The following is a 14411-nucleotide window of genomic DNA, read 5'->3' on the forward strand; positions in this document are numbered from 1 at the left end:
GGAGTCGGAAAAACGTAATTTATACTGGAGTATAACAAACCTACATGTTTATTTGATTTGTCAGAAACCATATTGGCTTTATGATATTTTTTTTCAAATATTTTGTTAATATCTTAACAAATGTACATATATATAGTGATATGTATAAAAAGGAAATATAAAAGTATGTTTTTTATTAAAATTTCATGAGACCTGTTATTGGCTGGTTTAGGCGATTTATAACCACGGGAGTAATATCATGAGAAATATGGTGAACACCTATAAGTAACCACTTTAACTAGTCAATGACAAATTTTAAGCCTGTTAAATATTCAGAATTGCTTCAGAATGCTTCCTTATTATTTTCTAGTTATTATTCAGATATTTATGAAAATCTTGATAAACGACTACTAATTGGAGAAAAGTAGAACACTTTTTAATTATAAGTTTGGACACATTCAAGAATTAGTTAAGACTATTGAGATTTCATGATCGAAACAATTAGATTAATTAATTAAATTTTCCGTTAAAGTCTGATACTGTCGGAAATGCTGAAATTCTTTTCCTTGCTAGACTTCCTTTTTAATAAAATTCATTTGAAGACATATAAAAATAGACCTCCTGGAAAAGGGAAGCAAAACAAAAAAAAATACAACGACTCAATCAAGGGAAGTTTGTATTTCTGGATAAAACTTTAACGCCTCCGTCTGCGACTGAAGACTATAAAAAGCAAATGTTTGAATATAAATATCTCGGCATGAGTCTATTTTCATTCTACCGCCAACAGGACGTCAGGCGCTTTTTTATTAAATATTTTTAATACGTGTCGTAATATTATAAAGAGTTTTTTAATTAAATAATATCTTTTATCCGCATATAATCATTGGCGAAAGTTTACTATTTGTTTCAAAAATTAAAATATTTTGGGCAGTGTTTTGATTTATTCATCCAATGGTTTAAAAATAAAATTTTGGTTAATTTGAAAGGCGCAATTTAATAAAACATTTTTAAATTTTCTCTCCTAATTCCTTCAGTCTGGAACCAATTAGAGGGAACCTACATCTAACAGTGAGGAGAAGGCTGACAAAGAAGAAGAAGTTTGACAAAACAAGGACCATTAAGGTTGAGTTCTTTTACTGAATCTTATGGTATAACTTTTAAAACTTTATATTAACATAACGATATTGAAACACGTGACATATACATATGTACACTCGCAGATATACATATACACCACATTTATTTTCCTCTGTAAAAAAATCGTGAAAGAAGAATTTACATTTAAAAAAAAGTATATGATAAACAATAGTTACATTAAAAATAATAAACATTACATTACAATAACAAATAAAGTTACATTAATGAAATAAAGCCAATTAATCAATTCCACATTTGAACGGTTTTAATATTTTAATTTAAAATTATATTTAAACACTTAATATTAGTGGGATAGTAATATTACAGATAAAATTAATTTTATAATTAAAAAATAAGAGTTATCAAGAATTTAATGTCGCTTAGGTCCAAAGTCTTAAAGCTGACCAAGAAAAGGACAATTACTCTCAAGTGACAGTCGACGTCAGTCGGACCTGACATGACACGCACAGAAGAAGAATTAGGTTCATAATTACATTACGATACGCTACTACATATTTTCCTTTGTCGAATCAAACGTTAGGATATCGAACAGATGGCGATAGACAACACACTAACCCTTTAAGTCTACAGCACTTTGGTATTCTAGTGTCTCGTTATATAGTTTTGTAGTCAGTCGCCAGAAACTCATTACAGCGTTCTAGATGAACTATTTCGGTTAAACATAGCGACTAGCGACTAGCGACTACACTCTCTCATTCGCTTTAATTGTAATTGTTGCCTTTTTGTTTTTCTTCGGTCCAAGGCTTTTTTTTTGTCATTGTTTACAAGTTTACATGACGTCGTTTTGTGCTGGTTAACCTTTGAACATATTCTTATTAATATAATCAACAGCCATCTACAAACGTTTCTACCTCTTCATTTTTTAAAGACAAATTAATATTTGGTGGACATTTATCTGGAAAAGAAAATACTCTTTTTCGATGAAAATAAATTTACATTTAATACATTTTTTGACATCTCAACATAGATGAAGAAGAATATGGAATCTGGGTATTTACAGGGCTTATGGCCCATCATAGGGTAGTTAAGTGATGACTTGACACACATTCACCATTCTATCCATGTTCGATAACCACACTACTCAAGTTTTTGAAACTCTTAGGTGTATGATTAATCTTATGACATATGAGATCACAACAGCCATCTATGTTGGATTGCGAAAGTTTTCATTTAGAAGAATATCCTTTATTTGCATGCAAAATCCGAACCCCGATTATTTTTACATACTGGGAGACAATTTAAGTAGACTATTATTTTATATTTTTGTCTTTATGTAAACACTTGCATTACGCGTTATTGACAAAGGATTTTTTTCAAATTACATTTATTTTTTTACAAAGTCTTCAAATTGTTCATTATTATACATTTGGGTTTATGTAATCCGTGATGATACTTAGTTATTTATTGAAGTTAAATAACACTAAATAATTAAATTATTACCTATATGATTTTCACAACTGTCTAAATATATAAAATCAATAATTTTCTCACAATGCTATGTCAAACGATTTTTCCTTTATTATAAATTTTCCTGAAAATGAATAAAAGTACCTACATTTTCCATTACCTATTAACCATTTGGCCTTACCCTTTACTATTGGTCTCTCCCATAATTATTACTGTACACGTTATACCTGATAAGACTAATTATTACTTAAATGCCTAGAATTATATATCTATTTATAGTATAATAATTATTACTTAAGGACCCAGACTTGTGTAGTCCATTTGATCTTCACAATAGTTGGTAATGCCAAAACAAATGCCACAAATTTTATTTGTATGTGTTTTTAATAAGAAAATACAATTAAGTAGACTCTTAAAATCTGTATTTGATTTTAAAAAGAAATTAAAATGGAGTTGGGCAAATTAAACACCAAATAAAAAAAAATCAACGTATAAAAGTAATTCCCTTGTCACATTGTTTCACTATTAATTAAGCCTTGGTTCGATAGTCAAAAGCTGGTTAAATATATGCTTTTATTGCAAAAATTTAAATAACGCATCCCTTATATCGTTTTGAAACAATTAAAAGAGTAAACATCAAATAAAAAATAAAGAATATTTTTATGGTTCAGATAGTATATAAATCAAGAATCGTGATCTATGTAATGTTACTTTTTAGTTATTTTCTTATACTTATTCTCCAATTAAAAACAGATTTCTTCGAATATGCTGTTAGTCAATTAGATTAGTAAACTTCGCTCGAGCAGAACAGCATCCTGTAAAGTAATTACAAATCATTACTCATTTCACTACAAAGAGAAATTGCTGTATGTACAATGGATGCCTTTTGTGCCATAGTTGAGTAAAACAAATACCAATATCGACACACCTGTGTACCTTTTTACTACTTATTATTCATGCAGGAAGAAACCAAAGTCGTCTCGCAAGAGTAAACTCGTTCGCCCACTCAGCTAATCCCATTCCGGCCATTGCCAGAACATTCAAGCCGAACGGAGTACGCACATTACTCCTGCACCGTCTTTATCTTACCTGAGGCACCACAATGAAAAGGTTCTCGCAAAAATTATGTACGTTCATCAGTAGAATGAAATGCAGACTAGGGTTATAATATTATGTGGGCCATATTAACACATTTTCCAATTCAAAGTATGTAAGAATGTTTTATAATATTATGCATAATTTGCAGCGAGTGGTTTGGATAGTTGTTTATTTATTTATTGAATTGGCGTTAATTTTGAAAAACTCCATTTTTATTTATATTTTACATATTGAAATCCTTATGAATCCGTCCATATTCATCGCTCTGCTGCTGTTCGCAACCAAAAAGAAGAATAATGATTTAGAAAATTGATATTTTCCGGTACATTTCTAGAAGGTTTCACCTTATTTTATAATTTCAACCAGACATACATAGATACCACGGACGAAGTTTTTCGAAAAACTATAGTTGATGTTTTCGATTCCACTTTTCTTACAACTTTCAGAAGTTTGTGGTAGATTTGGAAGATCAATCGTGTGAAGAATGGTGAATATAGCATGGTGCATGAATTAATCACTTATACCAGCAAATGCTATAAAAGCATTAATTATCTCACAATGCTTTGTCAATAGATTACTTCATTATAAATTTCCCGAAAATTAATGTAAGTACCTACAGTGGAGGACATAAGGCTAAGGAAGAAGAAGAAGATATTTAATTTATTCTGAGTGTCTTCATTTTTGTTTACAATAGCTAGATTTGATTCACTTAGAGTTATTCTTCATATCAAGATTTTTATTGATATTTCTAAATGGATGAATACGTCATATTCCTATTTTAATATCTTCAATATGTTGAGATGCCAATCAAAATGTTGAGTGTTTTTATTACTCATAATAATTGTAAGTTGCCTTTGTGTTTTCACTGTCGAAAAATGTGCATTTCTCAACAAAGAAAGGTCAGTAGATGATCGAGTTCCTCTTAAAATCATTGCCTTATTATCCACCAAAATAAAGTCTTACTAAGCATTGCGTTATAAATTTCTAAAAGAATCTCTCACTTACCCCTTTCCGACAGTTTAGCAATGCGATTTCAAAGAACTAGAAAGAGAGTACAATACCAAACGTGGAGAACAAAGAAAATAAAATTTCAGCATTGTTCATATGTTCATTCACTTTAGTAGTGAATTGGAAACACTCGTACTTACACTGGTGATTCGATGAATGGTGTAATCGGATTCCGTACATACATTTAGGCGATGTAGCGTGAATAATATCATTCGCTTTTTTCGGGTCGCCATTTCATTTCATTCATATTTATTAACTTTAAAACCAAACGTGACTTCCATTCACGTACAGCGTGTTGGATTTTACATTACCCTGAAAATAAGCGAGCACATATTCATATATGCTATATTCCTCATGATTTGTTTGTGTGGAAAAAGTCTTTTAGTTAAGATTGAATTTAATTGATCAACCAATAGTTTCATTTTTACAATATGTTTATGTTGCTTTGAATAAGTTCTTTACGTACATATTATTAAAATAAATAGAGTAAATTATTAAAAATGTTGTATTTTATTATTCTATGTATATTTTTCGACTATTTTAACTTTTTAAATTTTTGTACTATTTTGTCTCGTCATATATGTAATTGTCGATATATTACATTTAAATAACCATATAACTTTTTAAAACATTTATTTTGGTCCTCCTTTATAGTTTAGTGGTTAGAGCTTTTGGCTTTTGTGCTGAAAGTCTAGTGGGATCTAAGTAAAAAGTGAAAAAAATCCATTCAATGTTGGTTTAATGTTACCTTGGATTGGTACTCGAAGAGCAGGACAAGACATCTTGCCTTTAGATAATTAACGATCAAGTTAACATTGCATCGTTTTAATGCAGTGCTCTGTGCATCATTTGATGCGGACAATGGTCAGAAAAATACATATTATTTCAACAAAAAATTACATATATTTATTTTGAACCTTCCTGGCAATCGAACCCGGGACCTAAACCGCTACATTATGTAGTTAAGTAAATTTCCATTTGATATACACAGTTGTTTGCGATCAATCATAGTTATAAAATATTTATATGAAGGTAATTAAAACGGTGGGGAAGAGATATTAAATTCAATTACACTTATGAATTGTGATCTGAATTCGGAAATCGGATTGGACGCTTTCATGTACGTAAATTAGATTTTGAGTCATGGAATTTAGTCGTGAATTGGTTTATTATATCTAATTTAATAATTGCCTATTGATTTTAAAGTTACTGCGTTTAGTAAATATCTATGTATATGGTATGCAATTATTTATTTGAAAAATATTTTTTTTAATTACAGCAAACCTCCCTACAACGTTGACATAGCTACCCCTTTATCTTCGGGAATTTAATAAATTTAATAATTTACGTTTAATAAATATCTATGTATATGGTATGCAATTATTTATTTGAAAAATATTTTTTTTAATTACAGCAAACCTCCCTACAACGTTGACATAGCTACCCCTTTATCTTCGGGAATTTTATAAGTGGTAAATATTTTAAGTTGTATTTTTAAATTTTAACCCAGCGAAAATTACTGTAATGTGTCATTTGAAATTGAAATACCATTAAAAACATTAATATCCCTATAACGTCCATTCCAATAACGCGGTACCTTTCTCAGCGTTATAGAGGGGTTTACTGTAATTAGCAAATAAATAAAACTAAAACTATTTCGGCATTAGGTTCCTGCCGACCAGGATGTCTGCTGCTGACAATTTGTTAACAGTCCGTCTGAACTTCGGGGGGCGGACCTGACTTGGATGTTGACAGAAGAGCCTGGGGCAATTTGGGGACTCCATATGCTCTACGTGGGGAGTGGATATGGGTTAGTAATAGCATTAGAAAAACAATTTAGATTAGAAATCATATTTGATGATTGCAGTTACGAAACATTTTAATGCGAAGGGAATATGAAATTCTGGGTGTTCATAGGGTTTACGACCTGGCATTGGATTGATTAAGTGGTCTCTTCTATACTGAGTAACTTTTATCATTCCCTCTATTTTCGTTTTTCTTGAGATATTTCATGTATGTGTCTTAATATCTCGCGTATTAAATCTACTGTTTGATGAATTCTACTAATTTAAATATATGTCTATCTTAAAAAGTTTTTCTTAAAGCTTAACGTTGAATTATTAAGAGTTTTACTTTGTATCATTTCTCTGTCTCTGCAATACAATGGTCAATAGCAATATTATGTTTTTCTGAATTGACATCTGAATCGTCAGTTCGATCACCTCCGCTTTATGTATTTTACGATCAAGATCAAACTGCATCCTCCCGAAATAGTGTCCGTCATAAACGAGAAAACATGATAAATAAATTATCATGACTTATTTTTATCAATGTACCAATAATCATATGAATTTTTTTATGTATACTTTTTTGATACCTACCGTAAACCCCCTAGTACCAAAGGTCTCATAGATGCGAACTGTTCCTTTGAATATATATATATATAAATATATATATATATATATATATATATAATATATATATATATATATATATATATATATATATATATATATATATATATATATATATATTTAAATATATATAAATATATAAATATATATTTAAATATATATATATATATATATTTATATATATATATATATATATATATATATATATATATATATATATATATATATATATATATATATATATATATGAATATATATATATATATGAATATGTATATATATATATATATATATATATATATATATATATATATATATATATATATATATATATATATATATATATATATATATATATATATATATATATATATATATATGAATATATATATATATATATATATTTATATATTTATATATATATATATATATATATATATATATATATATATATATATATATATATATATATATATATATATATATATATATATATATATATATATATATATATATATATATATATATATTATATATATATATATTTATATACATATATATATTTATATTTAATATTTCTCCAATTTCGTGCCGAGTACGTCCTGTAGAGTGGACAGAAATGAGGTTTACGAATTTAGCGTGAATTTACGAATTTAGTCCTATTCACGGATACCACACACTGCAGCGTAGTAAAGTACACAATACACGCGGTCAGCGAGGGCCCTCGCCGCCTTGGGCTCGTCAATGAAATAGATGGGGATTACGCCAGGTAAAGTATCGCTCGGTGGACGAATTCCTCCGCGAGACAATACACCCCACAAAAAGTTACCCAACACTCAAAACTGCGCGGCTGCCTATCGCATTCAAAAATAGGAGGGTGATCGGTCCCGGGTGGTGGGGAGAGGGCGAGGGGAGGGGGGAGGGGAGTGCGCAGGCCGCGCCGCCGGCCCGCTGCGCCGCTCGTCAGTCGATCGTAGCGCTCGTGCAGGGTGGGTGTCTCGCCGCTCTCGCCTCTCCTCCCGTTTGCGGACATCGCAGTCTCCTCACTAACACTCGTGCACGCTCTACTGCCTTACGTCACACTATCCGAGGTTATCGGCCATGCACAGGACTCGACACTTTCCCGAAAGTTTACGTTTTCGCGATGTGTACAGTGACGAATAGTGGAGTTGAACCGAGTTTTTAATGAGAGAACGCGGAAGGACTCGATTTGAAAATACCGCCGAAACGCGCCGTGGACATAGGTGCGAAGTTTAAAGTCGGATGTCCGGTTTTCCGCCAAAAAGCGGTTTAAATTATGTGACGCGAGTGTATTATGACACCGTGAAGTGAGCTCAGTGATAAGCGAGCGGATAATAAATAATATGCCGTAGGAGCCGAAAGTTTTTGTATTGTTTTCGTTTAGTTTGGAATATATCGCCAGTTCGACAGTCACGCGAAGTGCGAGCTCGCATGTACGGGATGTACGGAATGTACGGAGTCCTGCTGCTGGTGCTGGTGGCGGGGTCGCTGGGCTCGGCCAGCGCGGGGGCGCGCGCGCTGGCGGGCTCGTGCCCCGCCGTGTGCGCGTGCAAGTGGAAGGGCGGCAAGCAGACCGTGGAGTGCATGGACCGCGCGCTCATCACCGTGCCCGAGCTGGTGGATCCCGAGACGCAGGTACTCGACATGTCCGGCAACAACCTGCAGATCCTGCCGCGCGAGTCCTTCGTGCGCGCCGGCCTGCTCAACCTGCAGAAGGTCTACCTGAAGAACTGCAAGCTCGGCCAGATCGACGACCAGGCGTTCAAGGGCCTCACTAATCTGGTCGAGTTGGATCTTTCCAACAACTTGCTGACCGGACTGCCGTCCGCAACGTTCAGAGACGTCCCGTTCCTGAGGGATTTGACTTTGGCGTTTAATCCCATTCAAAAAATTGACGGACACGCTCTGCAAACCTTGCCCAGTTTAGTAAAATTAGATCTTTCTCATTGCGAAATACAAGCTCTAGCCCCGAAAGCTTTCGAGGGGTTAGCGCTTCTCGAATTACTCAAGTTAAACGGGAACAAACTAACCGAGTTGCGCCCGCGAACCGTGGAGACGTTGAAAAAGCTCCGAGGCATAGAGCTACACGATAATCCGTGGGTGTGCGATTGTCGTCTGCGAGCCGCTAAAGTCTGGCTCACCGAGAACAATATTCCTTATCCGGTGGCCCCAATCTGCACATCGGGACCTCCGAGGGCCGTTGACAAAACATTCGGCGAATTGAATGTCGACGACTTTGCCTGCAAACCGGAGATTCTCCCCGTGAGCAGATATGTTGAAGCTACTACCGGGGAGAATGCTACCGTGATATGCAGAGCTAGCGGAGTACCCTCCGCTAGTATAAACTGGTATTGGAATGGACGACTTTTAGGTAATAACTCGGCATTTAGTTCTTATCAAAAACTATACATCTACGAAGAGGGAAATTCTGAAAAAAAATCAATTCTAGTCTTGACAAATGCTCAAGAGACTGATTCTGGAGAATTTTACTGCGTCGCTGAAAATAAAGCTGGTAACGCCGAGGCTAATTTTACATTACACGTATCAATGAGGACCGCAGGTATGGCAACATTAGGAAGCGGTCAGATTCTCGGCTTGAGTGCTGCACTCATTACGCTTTTTGTGTTAGTTTTTTTACTTTTGCTGACTTTACTGATACGACTGCGACGAATTCCTTTTTCTGAAAGTAAAACGCCTGGAAGATTAGAAGTCGTCACTACGGTGAATGGAACAGCTGCAGTAGCCGCCGTAAAAGCCGCGTCACCGTCCCCTACAAACGGAGACCCACCTCCTTTCATCGATAGAAGAACACCGAATGACTTAAAATTTTGTAATCCAGTTCAAAAGCCACCGCGTTTAACCGATATGCCTTACGCGACAAACCATTATGATGGTCATGGAAGCATAGTTACTGCGACCCACGGATTCGTTTCTCCGACGACATCTGCCGGAAATAATCCGGATTTGATAAACGATACGAAAGTTTTGGGAAGCGGAGAACTGGTTGCCCCTATTAGCACCACAATCGAAACGACCAATTCCGTTCAAAGACCCGGTAGCGGAGAATACAGTCGAGAGACCTGCGATTCTCTGTATCCTTCCGGCTTGTGGGAGCAATCCACAATAAGGGATGCCACTTCCGATATGTTTCTTAGCAGGACAGGAGCTGTAAGTCAGGCTTATCACTACGATGACAAAACACCCATAATCGGTAATGGTAGCGTAGATGGTTCCCAAGAAGAGCTGGGTTATGCGAGTCGGACGTTTCCCCGCACTCACGCGGCACATAGCGCGTATCCTCCAGACTATGGTCTTCCGATGGTATCCGGAGTCGATCCTAGACCTCCGGGAGTAGCGATGCCGGCTAAAACCCTACGCGTATGGCAGAGAGGTGGAGTACCCGTTCTACCCCCCGTTACAGCTCTCAAGAGGGCTTTAGCTAACAGTAGAAATTCTCCAGACGAGGGCTATCAAGAGGGATGCGGAACGGACGTTTAAATTACAACGGAAAACACAACGTCAGAGACCAAAGAAGCCCCTCGGCAATTGAAATTTCAACCCCGGTAGTTATCCGTGCCGGAGGTCTGTTTCCTCGGCGCTCCCCGAAGTGGGAGGACACCTGCAGATGGCGCCCTCTCGGGTGCCTATTCACCGTCATCAGATAGGACTTCCTTACAAAAAGTTCGCGTCTTATCTCCCCGAGTCAGCCATAGAGAGCTCGGTCTACTCGGTGAAGAGCGGAAATCAAGTGGAATTATGTTCACCTATTCATCGCGCTGAATAACCGAGCCACTGTGAAAATTCTAGAATTTTATTTTGTTTCGATTGAATATTCGTGATTCGAGTTATTGTGCGTTTATAAAGACTTACTTAATAATAGTTCGGTGCCGAACGAGTACCTTCACGTTGTAAGGACTATAATATAACAATAATATTGGTGTGATACCTTGACGGGGTGAGGGCTGATCCCTTGTCCAGTCTCCTGTACGTAATGATCTTTAATTAGACAAACCGTAGCTAGTTACCTTAATGAATAGTGTATATATGTATCGAAGGAAGTAATGGATAATATTAGGGTACAGACGTAAGCCTTGAAAGGCTTTTACGCAAACGACTGATAGAAAATTTCGTATATGAAAGCTTGGAGTTGTAAATATTATAAATATCGTATATTAATTTATTTATGTTAAAACAACATTAATGATATGGTCGCCAAATAATAATATTATTTATATAAACTATATTTAAAGTACCATTATACAATATTAATATCCGATGTTCTAATGTCGTTCTGTACATATTTATTCGTTAACAATATGAATGTTTGTAAGAAGAGGGAGAAAATATTAAAATAAATGTTTTATTATGAACCAAATTAAATATGCTTGTTTTTATTATTTTGTTACATAAAAATATATTAAAATAACTGCCCCTTAAAAAAGGAAGTTGAGTAATGTGAGGCTAAGGTTGGGAATATTTTCATTTTACTCTCAAGTGAATTTAATGCGATTCAGGATACAATTCTCGTGACCTTTAACAAATCAAAACAAAACTACTTTAAAAGGATTCATTGAGGACATATCATTGTCACCAACTAAAACACAAAGGTAATGATTTTTAATATTTCTTGCAATACTATATCATATCTCACCGGAAATATGCATTAATGAAAGGAACGATAAGTAACTTTTCAGGAAACGTAAATTTAAAAAAAAAAAAAAGCCATTACATGTTTTTTTATAAATGTTTTAATGAAATAACAATATTCATATAATATAATATAATATAATATTCATAGTTTAAAAAAACTTTCTTTTACGTTATTAAAAAAAACTACAATAAATGTTTCGATTCTATGTTCTTCAAAGTCTTCGATAGTACAAAACAGTTGTACATTTAATACTGCGCTTCGGTTACTTCCAAATTTCTATCAGTTATCTGATGTACCTTGCAGTACATTTCAGGCAATTTTTAACTAACCTTTTTAATTTGGTTGGTATAAATGTCAGAATTGTACTATCATTTTCTAAATTAGTTCCTTTATATTCATATTTCCGATGATGATACGATAATATTAATATTCAATAACTATATCCATGTGCTTCCTTGAATTATAATTGTACAAACATTTTGTACTTGAATTTTAGGGACAGGTGTGTCGCATTCTAAGAAGATTTCCTCAATTTCTACTAAACACTAACAAAACATTCTTAAGTACATGCATACACGTATGCATGTATACTTAGTCGTGTTTAAAATTGAACTTAATTATTTTAAAAACACATGCTGTTTGTCTACGCCATGCGCCATGTGTAGTAGGTTCAATCCACGACTGGGTTAACATGAAAAATAGTGTGTTTTCACAACAATAAATAGTTTGCGATTATGTTTAGAGTTTATAATTTGCGTATATTGAGTTATCTTATTCAAATATATTACAATATAAATTAAAACATACGTATAAATTCGTAAAAGAAATTTCCAGGAGTCGAATTACATTTATAAAAATTAAATTTTTAATTTTTAACGATGTTAAGAGTGAACTTTTTAAAATAATGAAAGATCGGTATAAAGAATGTAAGAGAAAAGTGAAAATGGGAGTAAAAGAACGGAAAGATCGTCTAAAGAGAGAAGAAGGTATGAAAATGTCAACCCACTTTCAAGAAAACATTAAGCTTTTCTGGAAAGAGGTAAAGAACGCAAAAAATGAGACTGAAAATGGAGGTATGAAAGTTATCAAATCAAATGATGGTAAAATATTGACGAATGAAAGTGAAGTGAAAGAAAGATGGAAAGAATACTTTATGGAAATTTATGAAAGTAACGGCAATGTCTCCACCGAGACACCTATAGAGGCAAGGGTGAGTGAGGGTATGGTATGTGAGATAAGTATGTCAGAAATAACGAATGCCTTAAAATTAATGCGGAACGGTAAGGCTGTTGGGTATGATAATATTGCTATAGAGTTTGTAAAATGTGGTGGACTGACCACCCTCACATGGATTCACAGACTATTTAACCTGTGTCTTGAGGAAGGATACACACCTCTGGATTGGAGACGGGCAGTAATCATGCCTCTATTCAAGGGAAAGGGATCTCGCGCAGAGTGTGGGAATTATAGGGCGATAAGCCTGCTAAGCTCTGTCGGTAAACTCTATAGTAAGATTATAATTGAAAAAGTTAGAATGGTGACGAAAGAACGGATTTGGGATGTGCAAGGTGCTTTTATGAGTGGAAGAGGTTGCACAGATCAAATTTTTGCACTACGAATGCTGACGGAAAAGTTTTTGGCTAAAAATCAGAAACTCTTCTGTGCTTTCGTGGATTTGCAGAAAGCGTATGATAAGGTTGATAGGATAAAATTATGGAGCGTGCTGGAAAAATATGGAGTAGACAATAAACTTATACAAGCAGTTGCTTCCCTCTACGAGGGCAGCACAGCTAGTATAAGAGTGAATGGGGACATTACATCATGGTTTGCAATATCCAAAGGCGTAAAGCAGGGATGTGTAATGTCACCATGGTTGTTTAATCTCTATATGGACCATTGTATGAAAGAGATTGAAAGTATGGGAGTCGGAGCGAAAATGATGAATATAACTGTTAGTTGCTTGCTGTATGCGGATGACGCCGTACTGCTAGCGAGCAGCGCGGAGGACTTGCAACTAATAGTGTCAAGAATGTACGATGTATGTATGGAAAATGATCTGGCAATGAATGAAGGTAAGTCAAAGGTCATGGTGTTTGAAAGAGAGAAAGATTTGACAGAATGCAAGATTATCGTGCACAATGAATCCCTAGAACAGGTGCAAGAATTTTTATATCTAGGAAGCATGTTCACAAGGGATGGAAAAGTGGATAAGGATATTGAGAGAAGAGTGAATGCAGGGAATAGAATAAATGGTGCTTTTAACAGAGTGATTGGGAATAAGAATATGTCCATGGAAGCCAAGCTAGCGGTTCACAACGGCGTGCTAGTACCTACACTAATGTATGGAAGCGAAACATGGAACTGGCAAAGGAAGGATGAAAGCAGAGTGAATGCTGTTGAAATGCGCTCCCTCAGACGAATGTGTGGAAAATCATTGTATGACAGAATTAAAAACGATGATATAAGAAAGGAATGTAAGGCTGAACGAGGAATAATTGAAAAGATTAGAAAGAGCTCTTTGCGGTGGTATGGACATGTGGAGCGAATGGATAGCGAGAGAATGACTAAGAAAATATATAAGGCGAATGTGAGAGGGAAAACAGAACGTGGACGACCGAAAAAGACTTGGCACGATCAGATCAATCAGAACCTAAAATCTGGCGGTGTCAAAAGTC

General features: G+C 34.7%; 1 protein-coding gene across 1 annotated transcript; it reads left to right on the forward strand.

Annotated features, from left to right (window-relative positions):
• The first annotated feature begins 8029 nt into the window (after window positions 1–8029).
• On the forward strand, window positions 8030–11460 carry kek1 (leucine-rich repeat, immunoglobulin-like domain-containing kekkon 1 protein). Its single transcript, XM_088274603.1, has one exon. The coding sequence runs from the start codon at window positions 8517–8519 to the stop codon at window positions 10581–10583; it is 2067 nt and encodes a 688-aa protein (XP_088130729.1). The 5' UTR covers window positions 8030–8516; the 3' UTR covers window positions 10584–11460.
• Window positions 11461–14411: the final 2951 nt, after the last annotated feature.

Source organism: Brachycentrus maculatus, unplaced genomic scaffold (assembly GCF_059751285.1).
Source record: "Brachycentrus maculatus isolate JH-2025_06_01 unplaced genomic scaffold, ASM5975128v1 h1tg000692l, whole genome shotgun sequence".
In the NCBI taxonomy this organism is placed as follows: Eukaryota; Metazoa; Arthropoda; class Insecta; order Trichoptera; family Brachycentridae; genus Brachycentrus; species Brachycentrus maculatus.

What these genes read in the sequence shown, in the direction of transcription:
- kek1 (XM_088274603.1), top strand. Translation starts at nt 8,517, where the DNA reads ATGTACGGGATGTACGGAATGTACGGAGTCCTGCTGCTGGTGCTGGTG.